This window comes from Gossypium hirsutum, chromosome A03 (assembly GCF_007990345.1).
Source record: "Gossypium hirsutum isolate 1008001.06 chromosome A03, Gossypium_hirsutum_v2.1, whole genome shotgun sequence".
Classification (NCBI taxonomy): Eukaryota; Viridiplantae; Streptophyta; class Magnoliopsida; order Malvales; family Malvaceae; genus Gossypium; species Gossypium hirsutum.
The window spans coordinates 50,989,747-51,011,367 of record NC_053426.1 but is presented as its reverse complement, the minus strand read 5'-3'; the positions used below and the strand labels follow the sequence as shown (position 1 = coordinate 51,011,367).

Here is a 21,621-nt window from a genome sequence, read left to right as displayed (position 1 = left end):
TGTTGATGTGGTACTACCATGTCATCAATGATGTTAATGTGAATCAATTTTATAAGTTTAAGGTTCAATTGAGTGCAAAAAGTTAGAAATACCTTAATTAATTGTTTTTTAAATAGAATTCTTGGAAATCCTTTTATACCATATATTTTAATAGTTGAATAGTAACAAGACAAAGTGACTTTCACCGAATGTATTTTTTTTACTCGATTTTGAATATAAAATGTCTAACTATAAAATTAACTTCCAAATTATATTGTTTTTTCATTTAAGGTCTGTTTATTTACCAGGAAAATATTTTTCGGAAAATATTTTTCTAATTTTACGCTGTTTGTTTGACAGAAAACAGTTTAAATATGTAAAATGTTTTCAAAAACAGAGGTAAAATATCTATGCTTTTACGGAAAATGTCTTACCGATTTTTTTTTCTGTAAGAGATTTTCCAACTCTCACCAATCTTTCTTAGCAGTTCTTCTTATCTTCCTTCTTCTTCATCCAGGTAACTTTCCTCCTCCTACTTCTTCTGTTTTTCATCTTTTATTTCAATTGCTGTGTCCGTCGCATATTTCTCTTCTCAGGGCTGCTGTTTCATTTCGCTCAAATCTTCCTCTTCGCAAGGTCTTGGCTTAAGGTATGGCATCTTCTTTATGTTCATTTTAACCGATAATTTTGGCAATTCCCTAAAATTTTATTAGATGATTTCCGGAAAATAATATCCATCATTAACTTGGGAGAAGCAGAAAATGATATCAGCCCAAAAATCTATGGCTGCTTTCACCTCTTCCTCTCTTCTTCGATAGTCTTTTATCTGTTTATATTTTGTTAATGTTAAGGACAGAGTGATAAAGTATTGATTCTGGGTATTTGATTTGGACAGTAATTATGCAACAACTGGAAGGATTATTGCAATTGTGAGAGCCTCACCACGACTTTCTTCTTCTCCCACCTCCATCAATTTTCTAACACCAAATCACTTACGCAGGTATTTTTTTTTTCTTTTTATTCGGTTGGGAAGTTCTCTTATTTCGGCATTCAATTGATGATTACTATTATTCTTTTCGTTGTCAGTTGGCTAATCAATGAAATGGGTGTAGAGAGAAGGTTTAATTGGGTTCTAATTCATTGTAATAAACTACATATGTGCTGTAGCGATAATTTTTTTCCTTTCAAATTGATATATAATGTTTGCTTAGATTTTCAGTTTTGTTTTATTTTAGATGGCAATTTTCTGAATTCGCTTTGTTTCAACTGATTTGTTCTATTTATTCATAGCTGCTTCTTAGGAATTTGGCTTTTTATTTTTTACTTTTAAATAGGCCAATGTTGATGAGCCATGTTACAATTTGTGCACTCTGCAGGTTTGTAATCTTGATAGGTTGATTACAAGTGGCAATTAATGCATTCTTTTTTGTTTGCCTTTGTGGATGATAATTTAAGATGCGAAAATCTTCTGCCGAAATTTGATTAGTACATTCCCCTTAAGTAGTCTCTATTTTACAACCCTTAAGGTTCATCATCTGATTTATATTAGTTTGAGAAGTTGCAGGTTCTGAGCCCCCCTCCTTCTGTTTCCATTGAACTTTCTTACTTTTTGTTGTCACTTCCAGCTGATATGCTTTCGTAATCTGTATAGGGAATTTGCACTTGAAGTTCAGACTCATAATGTGTATAGAGAATATTGCAATTGAAACTTAGACTGTTTATGGTTAAACTTTATAGTAAAATTGAGTATAACTTGTTGTTGGCCTCATGTACAGGCATTGACTCGTGCTAGGGTCCCCATAGTAAAGCTTATGGATCCAGTGACTAGAATTTCCTGTGACATATGCGTAAACAATCTTTTTGCTGTAGTAAATACAAGGCTTCTACGAGATTATGCAAAGATCGATGTAAGATTACAGCAGTTGGCTTTTATTGTGAAACACTGGGCCACGACCAGAGGAGTGAATGCAAGGCCAAGACCAGAGGAGTGAATGCAACTTACCAAAGAATTCTATCTAGCTACGCGTGAGTTGTTTGCAACTATAATGCTATTCCCATAGCTAGCAACATCATTCCTGAGCAGCATATTTCAATGGTGTTTGTGGTTAGTCTATTTGGTTTGCTTTGAAATGAATAAAAACATAGATAAAAGTATAAGCTGTGATGATGCCAATTTAGGTAGGATTCATGTATCTAGAGATAGGTAGGACACATTTCAGGTATTGCTTAATTTAACTTGCAGCTATAAAGTCACCTGTTCTTGTTAGTTATTTATTTATTTTTATCAATTATTATTTTTAACTAGTATTTTCTTTGTTGGTATGTTTTGATGTGCATTCATTTCTTACAGCAACGTAGACCTGCTATCCTCCCATGCTTGCAGGTGTGTATGCTTTTTGCTTCCCATATCAATTTTTGTTTTTAATTAGTATTTGGATTTTTCCCTACCTTTGCTACAACATTGTTGGTGTGGGCATTCTTTCACTATTGGCATATATTCATGATTATGCAAATTCAGTAATATCTGTACGCACAGGAAGCTTGATCAGGTGAGATGCAAACTATTATCTTTCAGGAATGCTAATAAAGTTTGAGGTGAAAATATAAAATGTTTTCATGGTTTCTGAACTTATAAGTACAAGTTAAAATTCATGTATCTGGTTTCGTTTGAAATACTTTATTTGGGTATTAGTTGCATCTTGTGGTGAATGAATTAAAATATTAACAGATCCCATTTACTGTAGTAAGTTTTGAGCAGGGAGAAACATGAGTGCACTCTTTTAGAATGGCTTGTAATTTGCAAATGGTCAATAGATGCTATATTTGGTTTTGCATAAACCGAGGACTAAATAGTTGTAGGTGGGGATAAAATAAATGAATTCTACGAAACAAAATCATTTTTAATTTGATGACTCCATTTGTGCAATAAGGGAGAAAAAGACTGGACAAGAAGAATTGGCAATGATTGTCATTTAATCTGCATAGAGGATTCGTTTGTGGTATCTCATGACCTTGGTCGAGTGGTGGACAAGTTCAGCATTAAAATTCTAAGAGAAGAGTTTGATCGAGCGATTGATGTAATGTAGTATGATCCAAATCCTTGGATAATACTCTTTGAACCTTACGTCATTGGGTAATAAAACATTGTCCAAGTGTGTTAGAAAATCAATGGTTAAAGCTATTTGATTGGTTTTTATAGTCGGTGTGCTTTGCGTCCCCATAATCTTCAATTTTGTCCTTTTGAGTTCACATCCATTTTAAAGAAGTTTAAGCTTATTATATGTAATCAAGAAAATAAATTTCCAAACATTTTATGGATGGATGTTAAACAAGTTGTAATTAATTGATTGATAATGTATACAATTCCTCTATGATCCAAACATATTCATATCAAATGAATGTGTTATATGGTATTTGTGTCTTCAAGTGAAAAAAAAACAGTCTTATTAAATACATCTAATAAATCATTGCAATATATGTAAAAATAATTTAAAATATAAATTTATTAATATATATATAATAAACTCAATTAAACAATGAAAAGATAATAAATTTTTAAATATATATTTGTTTAATTTAAAACAGTTTTTATGAAATATTTTTAAGAAATCTGTCAAATAACAGAAAATATGTTACACAGATTCATGCAATTACCAAAATGTAAATTATTTTTAGAAGGCAAACAAACGAAGCATTAAATATTTAAAGTTTTTTATTTAAAAAGTGTATAATGTCTAAGAGCATGTTACCTGTCATGTTTTTATTGAATGAATCCTATTTTGATGAAATTAATAGCTTATGTATGATTTTTTTTTAAATAAATACAAGAAAATGGTACTGAGTTTTAATTTAAGTGAAAACGAAAATAAAAGAATTCTAAGATAAAAATCCAAATAAAGCGTCACACTATATAATACGCAAAGCTGGCACTTCTTATCCCTCCCTAAACCTACTTCCTTCTTTCCTTTCAAGATGCGCGGTCGCCATAACGGCCACCGTCCCTTCCGCCCCCCTGGCAGCCATCCTCCATCTCAACCACCATTCGAACCTTCAAATCCAAATTTCGCTCTCCAAGACCCCAACGTTCTCCAATTCCTCCAGGCCCTTATAACTCCAGTCCAACCAAACTTTGCTCTCCAACAAAGCCCGAACAATTTCTTCTTCCAAAACCCTAATGCTTATTCCCTTCCTCAAAACTCTATTATCCCACAACCACAACCACAACCACAACCACAACAGGTCAATAACCCCAGAAGCAGCCAAAGTCAGCTCCACAACCATAGAGGCAGCGCTGCCTCTGGCCAAGTCCCGAAGGAAGTCCAGGAAAGAGCAAACCAGGCTGTGAACCAGGCGTGGCGTGAGCTTATTGCTACCGGAAATAGTGTTACGGCATGGAAAGTTTCGGAGGCAGCCTTGGTAGCCCTGCAGGCTGACTCATGGAGCTCGTTAGGATTGGACATGCAGGGGATTCCGTCTCTTCAAAGGCTTATGGCCATTGAAGGAAGGGTAATTACAATACACAGATTATATATCTTTTATATACATACATGCTTAATACATGCATTTTGCAAATTTAGTGGCTATAAGAATGTTGAAATCCTTTGATGGAATAGGGACATTTGGATGCTTTGTTTATTGTTGCTGGTAATGATTTTTATAAGATTAGGGTTCAAATCATACTTCTCAAAGAGATATAGAAAGAATGTTTGAACCAGAAAGCAAAGAATACTACTGAAGAGTCAAAAGATATGATGCCAATAATCTTTGCAGAATGAAATGCATGATTTTCTTTGTATTAGAATAGTTATGCCAGAAGGGGTATTACATTTTAATATTTTGATCCTTTTTTATTATTTTTAATCAGTTAAAATCTTGCATTTTTACAATTTTCTTTTGTTTAATTACAAGCAAGCAACTGTGGAAACGTAAGTAGCAGACACACTAAACAAAGCCTTAAGGCTTTTTTTTTTTTTTTTTTTTGTCTTCTGAGAGTTGAAGATATTTCATTAGAAAGTTGGAATTACTGACTTAAATAACTAGTGTTTCTTAGTTTTTCCTTTCAAGGGGACAGGGAGGGCATATTTCTCTATCTACATGGAAAGGAGCTTTTCATGTGTAGTAGTCAAATTGAAATTTTCTACTGTCCATTTTTTATCGTGCAAGATGCCAAATGAAGGCTAAATTATATATTATTTGAAACATAATGGTTATTTTTCTTTCTTTTTTTCTTCTTTTTCTAATTTCTTGCTTTCTTCATCTATTTTGTAGGTAAATGCATTTATCCAATGTTTTGCTGGAGTACGAAGAATTACTACATTGTATGAGTTGGAACTGGCAATATGTGAGAATGAGGGTGTTAGGACATCTGATAATCTGGAGCTTGGCCCTTTGCTTCGTCATCCGCTTATCTTGCGTTATTTTTCAGTTAGAAATTGTACAGAAGTGTTTAAAATAACAAGTGAGGACATAATTGCTCACATCCATGAATTCATTGACGGCCACAAAAATCAAGAAATGCTTATTGATGAATTTCTGGATTTTGTTGCCGACAAGCAAGCTGCCACAAGCAAGGAAAAGCTTGGTGTGCGTATTCGGAGCTTGGCGTATGTATTCCATCTCTCTGTACTTCCTTTAACTAGAAAGAAAGAAGTAGGAAAGTCTTATGCACTGATAGAAACCAATGCCTTGAGAACTTCATAGAACAGTTTCCAACAAACATGGCTAATTTTGATTTTGTTATTTGCTTTTAGGGATGTGGCGTTGTTTTCTCAAAAATTAGTTTATAATGCTTATAGATTACAACCTTCAATGTCATGGTTGTTGCTTCAAAGGCAAATTTTAGATAATTATGACCTGATAAAATTTTCATTAATATGGTAATAAAATAATTTATCGTTTAGTCCTTAACAGAAGCGGAGTTGGCTTTTTTTCTTCATAGCTTACGAATCTATTACACTTTAAGAACTTTCTTCTTAAATTAAAAACCTAATGTTACTTTCATGGTTTGTTTCTTTTTGCTTTCTATATGACACCCTATAATTTGTTTATTACATGATTAATTTTATGTTACTCTCTATATGATATCCTTTTGGTGAATTGTTACATGTTTTGTTTCTTTCCAGTTTCTATCTAATATCCTATAATCTTTTTCTAAGGCTTAATTGGGCATTAACATCATTCATGTGAATACATTACCTTATATAGTCAACTTCTGATATCCTACCACATCTTATAGTGTCATATTCACTGACCACATCCTAATTTGACAGCAAATCTGATATTATAGTATATTGAAATTGTTACTGTTGTGATCATAGGATGTATACTAGTTTTATCAAGAAGGCTGAGGGAAAGAGAGACTTTGAGGCAAAGAAATGCCAAAAGGGGCTGAAGCTAAGAAAACATTGCAAGGGTCTGAAGCTAAAAAAACGATATATGAACATATCACAGCAAGTTGAGTCATTTATGTCAGTACACAAGGATTTTTGTGGCAAGCATATACGATTTGATTCCTCAAGCACAGAGGAGGAAGATGCCAGTGACAGTGCTCATGAACATGAAAGGAATGACAATGATGAAGGCAGTGAATCAGAGTTGCCCTCAGAAGTTATTAGTAGCTCTGATCGGCTTAGTAGTTGTCCTTACCCTTCTGCAGCAGAAGAGTTGATAAGGCTTGGCTTGAAAGATAGAATGCCTAAACCTTTTCCTGCTACTGCTAGCTCAAAGCGCAATGACTGTACAGGGCCATACAAAAGGAAAAGAAAAATTGATAGTCCCAGTCCTTCCATCTCTAGACCACCTAAGCTAAGCAGAAGAGATGAACTCAAGCAAGTTACTATTCCAAATGAAAATGGAAATCAATCCAAAGACCTTAGTAGTTTAGATGAAGCTGATATTTTGCTCTCTGATAACTTGATGAAGACATTCATCACAACCTGGAAGGAGGCATGTAGGGAGCACACAATGGAAGAGGTTGGTTCACTCTATTTTGGTTTATTTTTGTTTCTCCATCCCAGTACAATTAGTTGTCTCTTCCTGAGGAATCTGCAATATTTCAAAAGAATCTGCATAGTCATATGGAGCACTAGGATTGTGAAATCATGGATTGTAGGTTTAGGGACATGTAAGGATTAAAACTTAAACAGTGTCTATTCACTTGAGAGAGGATATTAAAGGAGCGCTAAAACAGTTTGCACCTCAACTTGCACCACTATGTGATGTTAAAGAATGAGCAATGTGATTATTTGAAGAGGGCCTCTGGTCCACTGTATGACCTGTCTATTGTGTTTGCTTGTCTTGTGTCGTAGTAGTTATTTTATCCATGGAACTTTTAATTAGAGATCTCATCTAGTGTTTCCTCTGTTTTGTCTCTTTTCAATTTGATAAGCGTTTTGAACTTGCTGTGTCTATTCTTCTATGTTCATGCTTCTCTGCTGCAAATATTTAAATTGCAAGTGATGGTTGTAATTAGTCATGGAAATTTTCTTGTCTTCTAAATTTAACGTACTTGGTATTCTCTTTTAATGAAACTTTAGGTGTTCCTTATTAGTTTTGCCTCTTAAAATTAGAAAAATTACCCATCACTAAAGTTGTATCTCAGAAATCATTAAAAATGAAGTTATACCCCTTGTAGAATATTTTCATACGTTGCACTTCAATTCAGAGGAGTGCACCATTTTCAGCTTTGTTACTTATTTGCAGTTCCTCACTTCTTTTACTTAACTTTATAATATTAGGATATCAAATATATATTCAAATACATGAAACCAGGATCAAGAATTTTAATAATTTCAATTTATAATCTTAGGATTTTAACAATAGCACTGAGCTCCAAGCCTTCCCAATTCTCATGGGTACTTGTATAATTCTGAATGTTAACTACATGATGTTGGACATTGAATATTTTTCGTTTGTTTTAATCACACTTTAATATGATGTTCATTTTCAATTCTGATTTATTCATAGGTTCTACAAAGAATGCTTTGCTTTTACAGCTCAACAGCTCAGAAGAGGAAGAAAATGAAGTCAATGCTTTCTTCTTATCCATTTATTGGATTACTAAATGTTGCTGTAAGTCTAATTTGCTTAGCTGATTGCAGTAAGCTGTGCTAATTGCTGCAAATCTAGTAAAAGCTCCTCTCATCCTCACTGTTACTTTTTCTTTTTTGCTTTTTAATTTTTTTGGGGGACTTGAAGAGCATCTGCATATTGCATAATATTTTTTTTCTTACAATCGCGTAGTAAATCATACTCCTGTTTTTTCCTTGTCCTGGGAAAAATATATTTTCATACGATTGAGGCTTTTCCCTAGGTGCTAAGTTTCATCCTTACTTAGTAAAAGCTTCTTCAACCCCTTCAGTTGAGGCACCTTTTATTGAGACACTTAACTTTGATGCCTAGGGTTTATGCCTTAAAAGGTAGTTGGCATAAGAAAGCTCAAAAGGGAAGGTCTTGGTGCAATATTATAATCACTGGTGACATTAAATCTTTGTGTTTGATATTGCCTAGAAACGATTTAACACAAAATAACCTCACTACCATTAATAAGATTAATTAAAAGGAAGATGAATTTTCAATTTTTATTGAATGAACAATTTTAAAAACAAGAGTTCATTGTTCTGTGAAAATTATAAGGTATTAACCAGTTCTATTGAGTATAATTCAAAGTTATTGACTTGTTCACAGTTAAGAGCTACAATAGTTGTCTTGTATAAAATGATTAAAAAGTGGAAATTTGCTTTAAAAAACTAAAATTGGGAGAGAACTGCATTTTGGTTGGCACCACTTTGATGGTAAATTTTCCCTAAATTGATTTTGAAGATTGCTTTTCCCCATGGTAGAACATCTCCGCCTGTTTGTTGGGATCTATAATTACCTTGCAAGGTAGCAATCTAATCACTCTAGGTGATCTATGCTTACTGCCATTTAGGATTCCCTAGTTACTACCAAACATAGTGATCTAATCATGGTGATTAGATCACTCTCTATTCTAGATCACCCCATTCCAAATGCCAACTTGGCTGAATCTCTTCTTTGTGCCTTGCTTCTTAGGTGGTGCAACAGTCCTAGCACCTTTGGGGTGCCAGTGACTGCACTGATGCTTCCAGTCCATTTACGAATTCCTATCTGCTAGGTATGCTTATTGTGACAAGTTATTTTGAGATCCAGGATTGTGGTAATTTTTTTTTGAATATTACAGGTGACATCTATCAAAAAAGGAATGTGGGATAGTATCTATGATACTATTCAAGCAGTCAGAAAATTGGAATTAACTGCCACATCTGATAATTGTTCTGAATACGAGAGCATTGATGTTGAACCAAGTGAGAAGCATGCATTGATCGCCGCAAGTATAGATTGTAAGTAGTCTTTGCTTTATCGATTTCTGAGGTTCTAGTATGATTTCATGGTTTTGTTTCTTCATTATTTATTAAATATGGTTAAATACTTACAGGAAATATATTTTTCCCCTTGTTATTTCTACTAAAAGGGAACCCTTTTCATTTGTGTTTTCTATGAATTTGGCTGCGTGTTCTTGAGTCATTATCTTTAGTTATTTAGTTTAACATTTTTTTGTAGCAGCATTTTAATAATTTTTGTTTTTCTTTTTCTCTAGAAATGGGCCTAATTGATGGTTGGGTTACATTTGAAAGTAGTAGTTATTTTTTATATTTCAGGGTGTTGGATCATTTTCCAAAAAGCTAATTTAAGTTTCTCCCTCCGTTGAACTTCTCACTTGACCTGCCAAGGCTTAGATTTTTGTGTCTGAGTAGTAATGCAATAATGCAAGAACTATTTGGCAGTTAAAGATTTATCTTTTTTTTACAGCCACCTGTTTTTGTACAAAAATAGTTTGTTGCTTTCATTATTCCCCAGTCCTTCGATTCTTCTCTTCAGAGATATCAGTGCTCATTTGATATAACTGTCTCAGTTTACTCTATGTGCAGGTGTGACAGTGGAAGATGTTATCAAGAAAATTAACGCTTATTTTAAGCATAATCAAGAAATTGGTAAATCACTTAAAGAGCAAAAGTTAGTTTTGCTGAGGAAGCTGTTTAACTGTGAGTCTTGGCTGGCTGAGCAATTTTATGTTAAGGACTTTAAGTCCCTTGGTCTTGGAGAGTTCTTCATGTTTCTAGAAAGACATGCTTCAGTATTACCTATTGAATTGCAGAAACTCTTGGCTGCTGAAATATGTGAAAAGTCTCCTTTAGAGGTTTGCATTCTTCAGCATCTGTTGATTGCTTTCATATCACAGGCTTCATATAATTTACAGGACAATCAAATTATTACCAAGGAGGTTATTAATGAACTGCTCATGAAGCAATGTCCATTGTTCAAGTTCAAAGTTAAGGAAAATGGTTCGATGAAAGATTTTCTGGAATTTGTGGAGAAATCTAAGAATGATATAAGTTCCAAATGTGTTATATTTTCAGCGTCGTTGTTGGGAATGTGCCATGATGGTCATTCATTGGCCTATGATGAGAACTATTCATCAGAAACTTCTGTCCAGAATCTTAGGAAGTTTAAATCAGCTGCTTCCAAGGATGCAATGGCTGTTTTGCTTAGGGCCCCAATGCTGTCAGATCTATATTCATGGTCACACTGGGATGTTTTATTTGCTCCTTCTCTTGGTTCTCTTATAGTGTGGTTGTTTAATGAAGTCCGTGCAAAAGAGTTATTGTGCTTGGTGACAAAAGATGGGAAAGTTGTTCGTATTGATCAATCAGCCACTATTGATTCATTTTTGGAAGCTGCTCTTAAGGGATCTGCCTTTGAAACAGCTTTGATGCTGCTGTCTTTGTGTTCTATAACTGGGGGAATAAAGCACCTCCCCTTAGCCCTCCTTAAACACCATGCACAGATGGCTTTTGAAGTCCTTTTGAAAAACCAAATGGAGAACATTGAAGCAGATGATTACCAGAATTCTATGATGAATGGACAAGCACAATTTAGGCCAAAATTTCGGGAAGATGTTTCTGTTGGCAATTCGGCTAATGGATTACACATTAACTTGATCGAAATGAAAAAAGCCGCATCTCATGCTTCAAGGTTTTTCCTTGATTGCCTATGTTACCTACCTTCAGAATTTCATGGTTGTGCAGCTGATATATTACTTCATGGGATGCGGGCTGTAATTAAAAATTGCCCCTCAGCTATTTTGAGTGCATGCAACGAACTGAATCAGCGTGTTATGCTACATGAATTAGGCTTTTCTCTTGGCGTAGTGGAGTGGATACAGGATCACCATGTATTTTGTTCCACTGATATGAGTAACTTGTTTCTTTCCTGTGAGGGATTAGGGATGAAAACCAGTATGTCTGAGTTAAAAACAAGGTCAAACTTTTTGCAAAATGCACTAGATAGGCCATCCTATGCTGAGAAAGAAATGATAGTGTCTGATCAGACAGACAAGAAAGCTGAAGTTTGTTACACAATTAGTTGTGAAGAAGTTTCTGCTGAGAGAATGGGTTATAAGAACAGAGAACGATCGTCTGAAGTTGATGAACAGACAGATGCGGCCCTGGTTATTGAATCGATCAGGCGAGATGAGTTTGGTCTGGATCCAAGTCTTTCAGGTGTGGAGAGTAGCTTGTTGAAGAAGCAACATGCTCGCTTGGGGAGAGCACTCCATTGTCTTTCTCAGGAGTTGTACTCTCAGGACTCACATTTTCTTCTTGAGCTTGTAAGTTTGTTTTTTGTTTTTCAATTGTGCAAAGTAGGACTGCTCAAATAATGTTTAAATGGATTAAGCGTCTGTCCACATAGTTGATTATGGGACTTAAATTTCTATACTAGAAAGAAGGAACAATTCTACTCCATATATGCTTAGAAATATGTTTAGAGGACAAATTTATCTTCAGATATTCCACGTGGCGTATCTGTATTCTTGAACGTGTTTATTATTTTCCATGCTATCTACCAATGAGGTTGTTTTCTTCTTGTTTTAGATGGAAAGGATATGTTATTCTTTTTGACTAACCGTTCTACACTCTCCTGTGATCTTCCTTGCTGTTACTATGGGTCCTCTGTAGCATTTTTTAGTTGAAATGTTTTCAATACTTACAGTTGAATTTGCAAAATTTGCTTGGATATCGCTCTCCCTCTATGTGTGTGTGTGTGTGTGTACATCTTTTTTTTTTTTTTTTTTTGTACTCCATCTCATATTAGCTGTTGAAAAGGCATAGGAAGCAATATAGCACTTACTGATTAATGTTTTTGTTTTCCTCATAATAGAGTAGTTTCTGGTTTTCTTTGCTCTAAGTTAAAATTATTGAAGGGTGTTGTTGGATGCTAGATAATCAGCCTTTCCCTTTTTATGGTGGAAAATACTTTTTGGACATCTGAAAAATAGAAATATGTGTCCTCATTATGGGTAGAGGGAGTCTTGAGATTTCCTGACAGCTGCTCTTTAATGGTGAAGTGTTAATTGGATCTAGTTAAGCTTTCTGTTGCTAGAAGTTGGGACTCTTTCTATGAGATGGTGGAAATACTGAATTTTTCTGAACCACTTTTGCTAAATGGTAAAATGTTTAGCTGCATCTAACTAAGTCTCATGTTGCTTCAGGTTCAAAATGCGGATGACAATGTCTACTCTGAAAATGAGGAACCAACTCTAACTTTTATTGTTCAGGAGTCAGGTATAATTGTTTTAAATAATGAACAAGGCTTTTCTGCTCAGAACATCAGAGCACTTTGTGATGTTGGAAGCTCAACAAAAAAAGGATGTTCTGGCTACATAGGGAAGAAAGGCATTGGTTTCAAATCTGTTTTTCGGGTACAATAACTTATTTTTCAGTGCTATTTCATATTATCTCATTCTCTGATTTGTCCTGTTCAAGTAATGTTAGATGTTAGCTCGTTTCAATATCTAGACTAGAAGGCATAAATGTAAGAAAAGTTGGGTCAATAGTATAGATAGCAATAGGAGTTAAACAAGACAAATATTGTGGTTCCAATAATTCTGCTCAAATCAATCTATATAGCATCTAGCTTCTTTAAATAGGAAAACTTTAATTTTTCAGAATTAAGTTTGTCCGTCTTTGTCTTTCATACCCAGAAGAAGAATGAAATTTCCTTTACAGCCCAAATTTCAGTACTCTATTCTTAGAATCCAAAAATTGGCTACAAATTGTAAGTATGGATAGTTACAAACGTCGTGATTTTCTTTTCATTAAGGTAGAATGTAACATTCATTGCTCTGATTAATTACTTTTGGAAGCATGGTAGGAAACCCCATGCCATTGCACTTTTAAAAGTAACCCTTCATAATTACATTTCTTAAAGGTAGATTTTCTTTTTTTTTGAGTGTTGTTGTCTTCATTAGATGAGTTTATAGTCACCACTTATGGTAAAGATTTTAATTTCCTATGAGTAATAGTTTTATTTTGGACCTGTACTTTCTAAAATAATTCAATTGCATTTTATTTTCCATTAAATCATTCAGTTGTTCATTATGCCAATCTACAACTGACTTGAAAATATTTTTCCTGAAATGTTTGCTACATAAACCTAAACTGATAGGTACTTACTATGTGTGTTGTTTAAATTGTGGCTTCGATGAGTTATGTTCTCTCTTAATTTGCAGGTTACAGATGCCCCTGAGATTCACTCCAATGGGTTTCATGTAAAGTTTGATATAAGTGATGGTCAGATAGGTTTTGTTTTGCCTACTCTAGTACCTCCTTGTAATGTTGACTCTTTTAAAATGCTGTTGGGTGGAGACACTAGTCAGCTGCATAATAAGTGTTGGAACACTTGCATTGTACTTCCTTTCAGATCAGTTACGTCTAAAGGAAATGATATAAACAATATTGTCTCCATGTTTTCGGATCTCAATCCTTCTTTGTTACTCTTTCTCCACAGGCTCCAGTGTATTGTGTTTCGGAACATGCTCAATGATTCATTTGTTGTTATGAGAAAAGAAATTGTGGGAAATGGTATTGTAAAGGTTTCATGTGGGGCGGAAAACATGACATGGTTTGTAGCATCCCAAAAATTGCAGGCTGATTTCATTCATCGTGATGTGCAAATAACAGAAATTTCAATAGCATTTACACTGCTGGAGACTGATTGTGGATGTTACGGACCATTTCTGGACCAACAACCTGTTTTTGCTTTTCTTCCTTTAAGGACATATGGCCTGAAATTTATTCTTCAAGGTGATTTTGTTCTTCCTTCATCTAGAGAAGAAGTTGATGTAGATAGTCCGTGGAACCAGTGGTTATTGTCAGAGTATCCTAGTTTGTTTGTTTCTGCAGAGAGATCATTTTGTTCTCTCCCCTGTTTCCGGGAAAATCCAGGAAAAGCTGTTTCAGTTTACATGAGCTTTGTTCCACTTGTTGGGGAAGTGCATGGATTTTTTTCCTCCCTTCCTCGGATGATCATATCTAAGTTACGAATGTCAAACTGCTTAATTTTGGAAGGAGAAAAAAGCAAATGGGTACCATCCTGCAAAGTTCTAAGAGGCTGGACTGAATCAGCTCGTAAGCTTTTTCCTGATTCCTTGCTCCATGATCACCTTGGTCTTGGTTATTTGGACAAGGGTATAATTTTGTCTGATGCATTGGCAAGGGCATTAGGTATCCAAGACTATGGTCCTGAAGTTCTGGTCCAAATTATATCTTCTTTGTGTAAAAGAGGAAATGGACTTAAACCAATGGGCCTAGCTTGGATATCCTCTTGGCTGAATGAGTTCTATGCAATCTCATTCCAGTCTTCTGGACAGGCGTCAATGAATTGTGAAATAGAAACTGTTCTCGTAGAAACTCTTAGAAAAACTCCATTTATTCCTCTTTCAGATGGCACCTTTACCTCTGTTGATGAAGGGACAATTTGGTTACATTCTGATGTTATAAACACTGTGTTTGAAGGTGATCTTGGACTTGAAGCTTTTCCTACATTGTATGCTAAACTTCGGTTTCTCAGTCCTGCCCTTTTTTCTGAATCAGCTGTCAGTATCTCATGTGTAGGAAACATTACTAGTGTGCTTCATAATATCGGTGTCCAGCAGCTCTCTGCACATGAAATAATTAAGGTACATATTTTGCCAGATATGTCTGATGAAAGAGTCAAAACTAGTGACAAAAATTTGATGATAGATTACCTCTGCTTCGTGATGATTCACTTACAATCTAGCTGCCCCAGTTGTCGTGTTGAGAGGGATTACATTATCTCAGAGTTACGAAATAAAGCTTTTATATTAACAAATTATGGCTTCAAAAGACCAGTTGATTTATCAGTTCATTTCAGCAAAGAATTCGAGAACCCTGTGAACATAAATAGGTTGATTAATGGCGTGGATCTGAAATGGCATGAGGTTGATAAGACATATCTGAAGCATCCAGCTTCTAGATTGCTCTCTTCTGGATTGAAGAAGTGGAGGGAATTTTTCCTGGAAATTGGTGTCACTGATTTTGTGCAAGTGGTTCAACTTGATAAAAGTTTTGTGGATATGTCTCATACTGTTCTTCAGAGCTTGTCATCAGATTGGGACTTAATTTCTCATGGATCAGTTGTTAAGGATTGGGAGTCTTATGAGCTAGTTCAGTTGTTATCACTGTTGTCTGGAAGTGGCAACCGGGAAGGTTGTAAGTACTTGTTGGAGGTTCTTGATGAATTTTGGGATGTTCATTTTAGTGAAAAAGCTATTGGTTGCTGCAATTTCAAATCTGGCACTGACTTTAAAACCTTCAGATCTTCTTTTTTGTGCAAGATCTGTGAGATCCCATGGGTGGTTTCTAGCATGGATGATAAGCTTCACTATCCTAAAGAGTTGTTCCATGACTGTGATGCAGTGCGTGCAATCCTGGGTGCATGTGCTCCATATGCTGTTCCAAAGGTTGGTTTGATATTGATTTGATGATGTCATGAATTGTTTCAACTAATTGACCTGTTTTCTGATGTATAAAGAGTTATCAGAGTAATCTGCCAAAAAAAGTGAGAAACTTAAGCAGTCACTTAAAAATTTTATTCTACCTTTTTTTGTGAATTGATATTTAATGTGAAAATTTTAATAAAATGAGCCAAGAGAATAAAAGGCAACTCACTGAATTCTTTTTCCTCCCGCTTCTATGAAATAACAATTAAAATGTGATCTCTTCATAAATGTAACCAGTTGACCCAAATTTGAAAAATTTTCAAATTAGTGCTTAGATTTCTAACAGTTTGAAATTTTACTTAGCTCCAACATAATAATTTCGCTAACGTTGAGTGTAATGTTTTGTGTCTTTTTAGGTGAGGAATGGAAAGTTAGTAAAGGATATTGGTTTTAGAACTGAAGTTACCATTGACGATGCCCTCGAGATTCTTAAATTATGGAGATCCAGCATCTCTTTCAAGGCCAGGTATTACTTCCATTCTGCTATGTTTTAGTCTTTGGCGTGACCGCATATTGTTTGATGAAAAAAGTTTGGCTTGTTCCTAGAATTCTAAATTGTCATGGAGCTCCTTAGTTTTTTAAATTTATATGCAATTTGTGATTGGATGGTGGATGATGTCTCACCCTGCGCATCTAACCAGTTGTTACTACAGAGCTGAATGTTATACTACAACTAATGGTTGGGAAGATAGTCTGTCGTGTCTTAATTGTAGCACAAGTGAAAGATATCCGTTGGTTTTCTTTTAATTGAAGTAGTAAATTTATCAGTACGATACCTAACTTTGGCAATACCTGTAAAGCTTAAAAATGGGGGAGGAAAACTTTGACTTGTAAATCTGCCTTTACACTTGAGTCTTGGGAAAGGATAAAGAAGTTTCATTTGCAAAATTTGTGACTTTGTTTCTGGTACTTGGGTGGGAAGCTCTGCAGTTGTTTCTAAATAAATATTTTGTTGTGTATATTTGTGTTTCTTTCTGGAAAAGAAACTGATTTCATTCTGTTTCTCTTTGGGTATAGTAATTTGTTGCTGAATGTTGTGATATGATTTATTATTGTGAAGAGTTTATTTATAGATAAAGCACATTTTTCATGAGAAGAGGGCTCTACCTTAAGAGAAAAATGTAGGGCTCTGAACATCTGATGTATTTACATTTACCTTTTGTTGTTCTTTGTCTCCAGCTGTTTGATTTTTTATATACCACCCCTTATTTGAATTAAATGTCCTTATTTGCATGCAGTGTAGCACAAATGTCCAGATTATACACTTTTATTTGGAGTGAAGTACGTAATTCAAGGAAGGAAATTGCTGAGGAGTTCCATGCAGCGTCTTCTATATTTGTTCCACACAAGTTGGCTTCAAGGCCCGATGATGTGGTATCTGGCTTATTCTTGTCTTCTAAAGAAGTGTATTGGCACGATTCAACTGGAGCCATGGACCAAATGTATAATCATTCTCAGTCTGGCTTATCTGAGAACCAATGCTCCTTAAACAGAACACTGTCCAATATTTATCCAGGTCTCCGTGATTTTTTTGTTAATGAATGCAAAGTGCCTGAGAAACCTTCTTTCTGTAATTACCTGGATATTTTGCTACAGTTATCAGCAGTTATTTTACCTTCACAAGCTGCTCATGCTGTAAGTGACTAAACTTAACCGAGTTCATATTGTCCCTTATTAGAGCCGTGATCATATATATGATTTTCATTATTAGGTCTTCCAAGTCTTTCTGAAGTGGGCTGATGCACTGAAGTCGGGTTTACTGAGTACTGAAGATATCCATCACATGAAAGAATGTCTTAATAAATCAGAGTATACCGTGCTGCCCACTGTCTTAGATAAGTGGGTTTCCCTGCACCCTTCTTTTGGTTTAGTGTGCTGGTGTGATGATGAGAAACTAAAGAAGAGATTTAAGCATTTGGATAATATTGATTTTCTCTACTTTGGCACTCTCAATGATAGTGAGAGAGAGTTACTTCAGACTAAAGTGTCTATTCTAATCCGCACCTTCGGGATTCCTGTTCTTTCAGAGGTAAGACATGTTTGAGTTTGTGCTTGTGTCTGATTGAAATCAAGTAGTTCAATTGAATTTTTTACCATTTAGGTGTCCGGAAACTCAATCATATGGCTTAAGCATTTTTTTTGTTTCACTTTTATATTCAATAACAAGTCATCTGTTTTTTGTCTTCATATATTTTTAATCCTTGTGATTTAATTCCTAATATTGTTTGGAACTTTTACCCTTTTGGATACACTTGTTTATAGGTGTCTGATTGAACCTATGGAAGCTTCGCCATGGTTCAACATTGTTTTCATGGTGATAATGATGATGTTCGTTCAATTTGCAGTGCATCATATGCATTGTCGCCATTTTGCTTCTTAAGTTTTTAGAAGTTTTAAACTTACAAATTTCCCCAACTCCTTTCAAGTTTTACCGTGATCTATTATGGTTTTTTTGCTTATTTCTCCATCTTTTCTCTTATCTTCAATGTGTTCTTATTGTGGAGAGGATTATTCATGGTCAGTTATAAACTTTTTGATTGCTAAATTTGCTTCAATAAGCCAACATATGACCGTGGATACATGTAGTTAGTTAAAAATATCCTTAATTGGAAATAAAGGTTTAGCTCAGGTTATTACTAGAAAGAAGTCAGTATGTAGAAGTAATCTCACTTGGCTGAAATCGACCTACTGTATGTTTACTTGCCTTGTCCGCTCCTCATGCTTTTTCTGTTACATAGGTTGTTACTCGTGAAGCAATTTACAGCGAACGAGCAGATGGTAGATTCAAAGCTTCCCTTGTGAATTGGGCTCTACCTTTTGCACAACGATACTTATACAGTGTTCATCTTGATAAATATATTCAACTCAAGCAATCTGGATTCAGCAATATAAGTGATTTACAAATTGTCGTCGTTGATGAGCTGTACTACAGGAATGTTATAAAGAGCTGTGGCATTGTGTCCAAGAAGAAGTTTCAATGCACCTGTCTTCTTCAGGTATGGCGTGGAATTTTTATTTATTAATGTGATCTATACTATAGAGCCTACTGAAATCAAATTCCTTGAATTAATTGAAATTTGTCTGTAGGATAGCTGCACCCTCCATGGTATTTTTTTTGTTTTATTCTCTTGGACTCTTCATTCGGTAAATTATCTTATTTTGCAAAATGTATAAGAATAGCATTGACTCTAACTGTAATTCTAAACAGATGACGTTAGTGTTCTTTTATGAGTTTTATGCATGGTATTCTGTGTTGCTCGGACTACTCGTTTCTTTTGAAACACCAGTGTCCAAAATTTCTTCAGGCATGAGTCTGGAGATAAGACTCCATATCCATGTCAGATGTGTACTCATGCTCGTACTTACACCTGAGTCCATGTAACATACAGCATGTCTTAATGTGCAACACAGCATCCTGTCCGCACCTTCCCCAGTTATAAAATAGCTTATCGGTATTCTATAGTTCTTTTCTGAAATATTATCTCCAGTTATAAAATAAAGCTGTAAAATTCCAGTGTCAAACATAGTGGAATTTCTGTTTACATTAGGATCAGGATACACATGTTATCTTCATTTTATGTGTTAAATATTAAAACATTTTATTTTATTTTACAGGATAATATTTTGTACACCACTCCTGAATCAGATTCTCATGCTGTGTATATGGAGCTTTCTTGTTTGTTATTTGATGGAACTCCGGATTTGCACTTGGCAAATTTCCTTCACATGGTCACAACTATGGCAATATCTGGTTCTAATGAAGAACAGACTGAGTTTTTTATCTTGAACAGCCAAAGGATGCCAAAACTTCCTGATGAAGAACCTGTTTGGTCCCTTTCTTCTGTGACTTCTGAAGCTGAGAGTAATGAATTTCTTGAAAGTTCTGCCACAACAGAAGAAAAAGAGCAACCTACTTCGAAGTCCAAGAAAATGTCAGGGATCTACTCAAACTGGCCACCTGTGGATTGGAAAACTGCACCTGGTCTCAGTAAGAGACCGGCACCTATTTCACAACCAATTAATGGTTCCAAGCACATTGATTCACACACTAGCAGTGATGGTCCAGTTGCAATAGCCACTGATATGTTCATGGAAGACAATACAGAAACAACTTCACCAGTTCCAATTTTGCCAGACTCTGAAATTTTGGATCATCAGTATGGCAACACTACCAATCCAACTGGTTCTGGTGTGAGAACCACATTTGGCACAGTTGATTCCGGTGTGAGAATCGCATGTGATCCTGTTGATTTAAGTCTAGTGTCGGAAAACCCTCAGGTGGTTTCACTTGAATTTACCAAGAGAAATCAGCTTAATACTGGATTCGTTTCATCTGAATTTAGCCAGAGAGATCAGCTTCTTACTGGCACACCCAATACAGCTCAAGCTTTGCTAACTGGGAAACTGGGTGAGCTTGCAGCTTTCAAATACTTTACCGGCACCTCGGGTAAAAAAGTGAAGTGGGTGAATAAAGATAATGAAACTGGATTACCCTATGATCTAGTGGTAGAAGATGAAAGAGGTCATATCGAATACGTTGAAGTTAAAGCCACCAAATCTGCAAGGAAAGACTGGTTCAATATATCAACAAGAGAGTGGCAATTTGCTGCTGAAAAAGGTGATTCTTTCAGCATTGCACATGTATTCTTATTAAGCGAGAAGGATGCTAAGATTGCAGTATATACGAATCCTATTAAACTTTGCCAGCTTGGCAAGCTCCAACTGGTCGTTTTGATGCCAAGGCAGCGGAAGGATTCAACAATCGTATCATAACTGGCACCATTTTTATGCGATTATGTGGATTAAATTAACAATATGATCTGAAATTACCTGCTGGAATGACCTTTGGTTGGCTACTTTCGATGCTGGAGAACCTGTTGCTTTAATGCTGGAATCACTGTATTATCAGCCAGTATTCAGCTGGATCGGGAGACAAACTCAAGACCCCTGCTTTGAAATAATCCGGCCAAGCTGAGTTGTTACACCAAGGTACATTTTTGTTTGCTGAGTAGGATTTTTCCAGAGAATATGGTATCTGAAGTTTATAAATACACCATTTCCAGAATCTGTAACATGATAATTTATACGATAGTTTCATGTACTTTCTAAGGTTGTACCATAAAAAAAAATTAAGTGGTGTATACGTGAGCTTTACATTCATGGAATAGAAATTCTTTTATTGTAACCTATTCTCTCATATAGTTTCCTATAAGATGTATATAGTCTTTAACCTTAAACTCGGGTGTGAGTGTGAGATAAGATATCTGTTTATCTCGAATATATTTAATTTTCTTAAAAGCCTTTTCATGTATTTGGAGTCTTTGAGGTGTTACATTCTTGGATCTTGAATATAAGTACTTTAGATGCTCTGGCACTATATTTGTCTTAATGTAGTGAACACCGAATTGGTGGATGTATATTTTTTTGATGTTTTTTGTTTATGTTTTGATATTGGTTGGTATCGAAACTTGTGTGTTAAGTGCATCATTTTCTGTTGTGCAAAAAAAACGTTTTCGAACAAGGTTTTATACAACATACAATCCAGTCAATTAAATTTAACGTTTTAAAAAACAAATTTGACATACTAAAAATTAATCCCTTAAAAGGAAACAAACCAATCAAATAAATTTGATTTGCTTAAAAAGTAATCCCTCGAGGGATATAATTTAGTTATGTAACCCTCCGAAATTGGGGTTAGAATTGTTCAAGTTGGTTGGGGTTTATGGTTCGGTTGGATTGATAAGTTTATTTTTGCACTTTAG

General features: G+C 35.1%; 2 protein-coding genes across 16 annotated transcripts; both read left to right on the top strand.

Annotated features, from left to right (window-relative positions):
* The first annotated feature begins 312 nt into the window (after window positions 1-312).
* LOC107893711 (uncharacterized) lies at window positions 313-3,175 on the top strand. 15 transcript variants are annotated; one of them, XM_016818772.2, is made up of 6 exons: window positions 313-496; window positions 616-628; window positions 875-979; window positions 1,849-2,004; window positions 2,330-2,362; window positions 2,920-3,175. In XM_016818772.2, exons 1-6 carry the CDS (start codon window positions 361-363, stop codon window positions 2,942-2,944), a joined length of 468 nt encoding a protein of 155 aa, XP_016674261.1. In that variant the 5' UTR covers window positions 313-360; the 3' UTR covers window positions 2,945-3,175. The 15 variants fall into 15 exon arrangements, 2 of the variants coding, with proteins under 2 accessions (XP_016674261.1, XP_016674260.1); XM_016818771.2 differs by having other exon boundaries at window positions 2,910-3,175; XR_005915020.1 differs by having other exon boundaries at window positions 340-496; window positions 576-628.
* A 734-nt stretch (window positions 3,176-3,909) lies between these two features.
* On the top strand, window positions 3,910-21,139 carry LOC107893710 (protein NO VEIN). The gene is made up of 13 exons (XM_016818770.2): window positions 3,910-4,485; window positions 5,248-5,582; window positions 6,297-6,951; window positions 7,945-8,049; window positions 9,179-9,338; window positions 9,927-11,665; window positions 12,548-12,757; window positions 13,568-15,820; window positions 16,216-16,325; window positions 17,098-17,494; window positions 17,571-17,888; window positions 18,598-18,855; window positions 19,475-21,139. The coding sequence occupies exons 1-13, from the start codon at window positions 3,952-3,954 to the stop codon at window positions 20,630-20,632; spliced, it is 8,232 nt and encodes a 2,743-aa protein (XP_016674259.2). The 5' UTR covers window positions 3,910-3,951; the 3' UTR covers window positions 20,633-21,139.
* The last annotated feature ends 482 nt before the right edge of the window (window positions 21,140-21,621 follow it).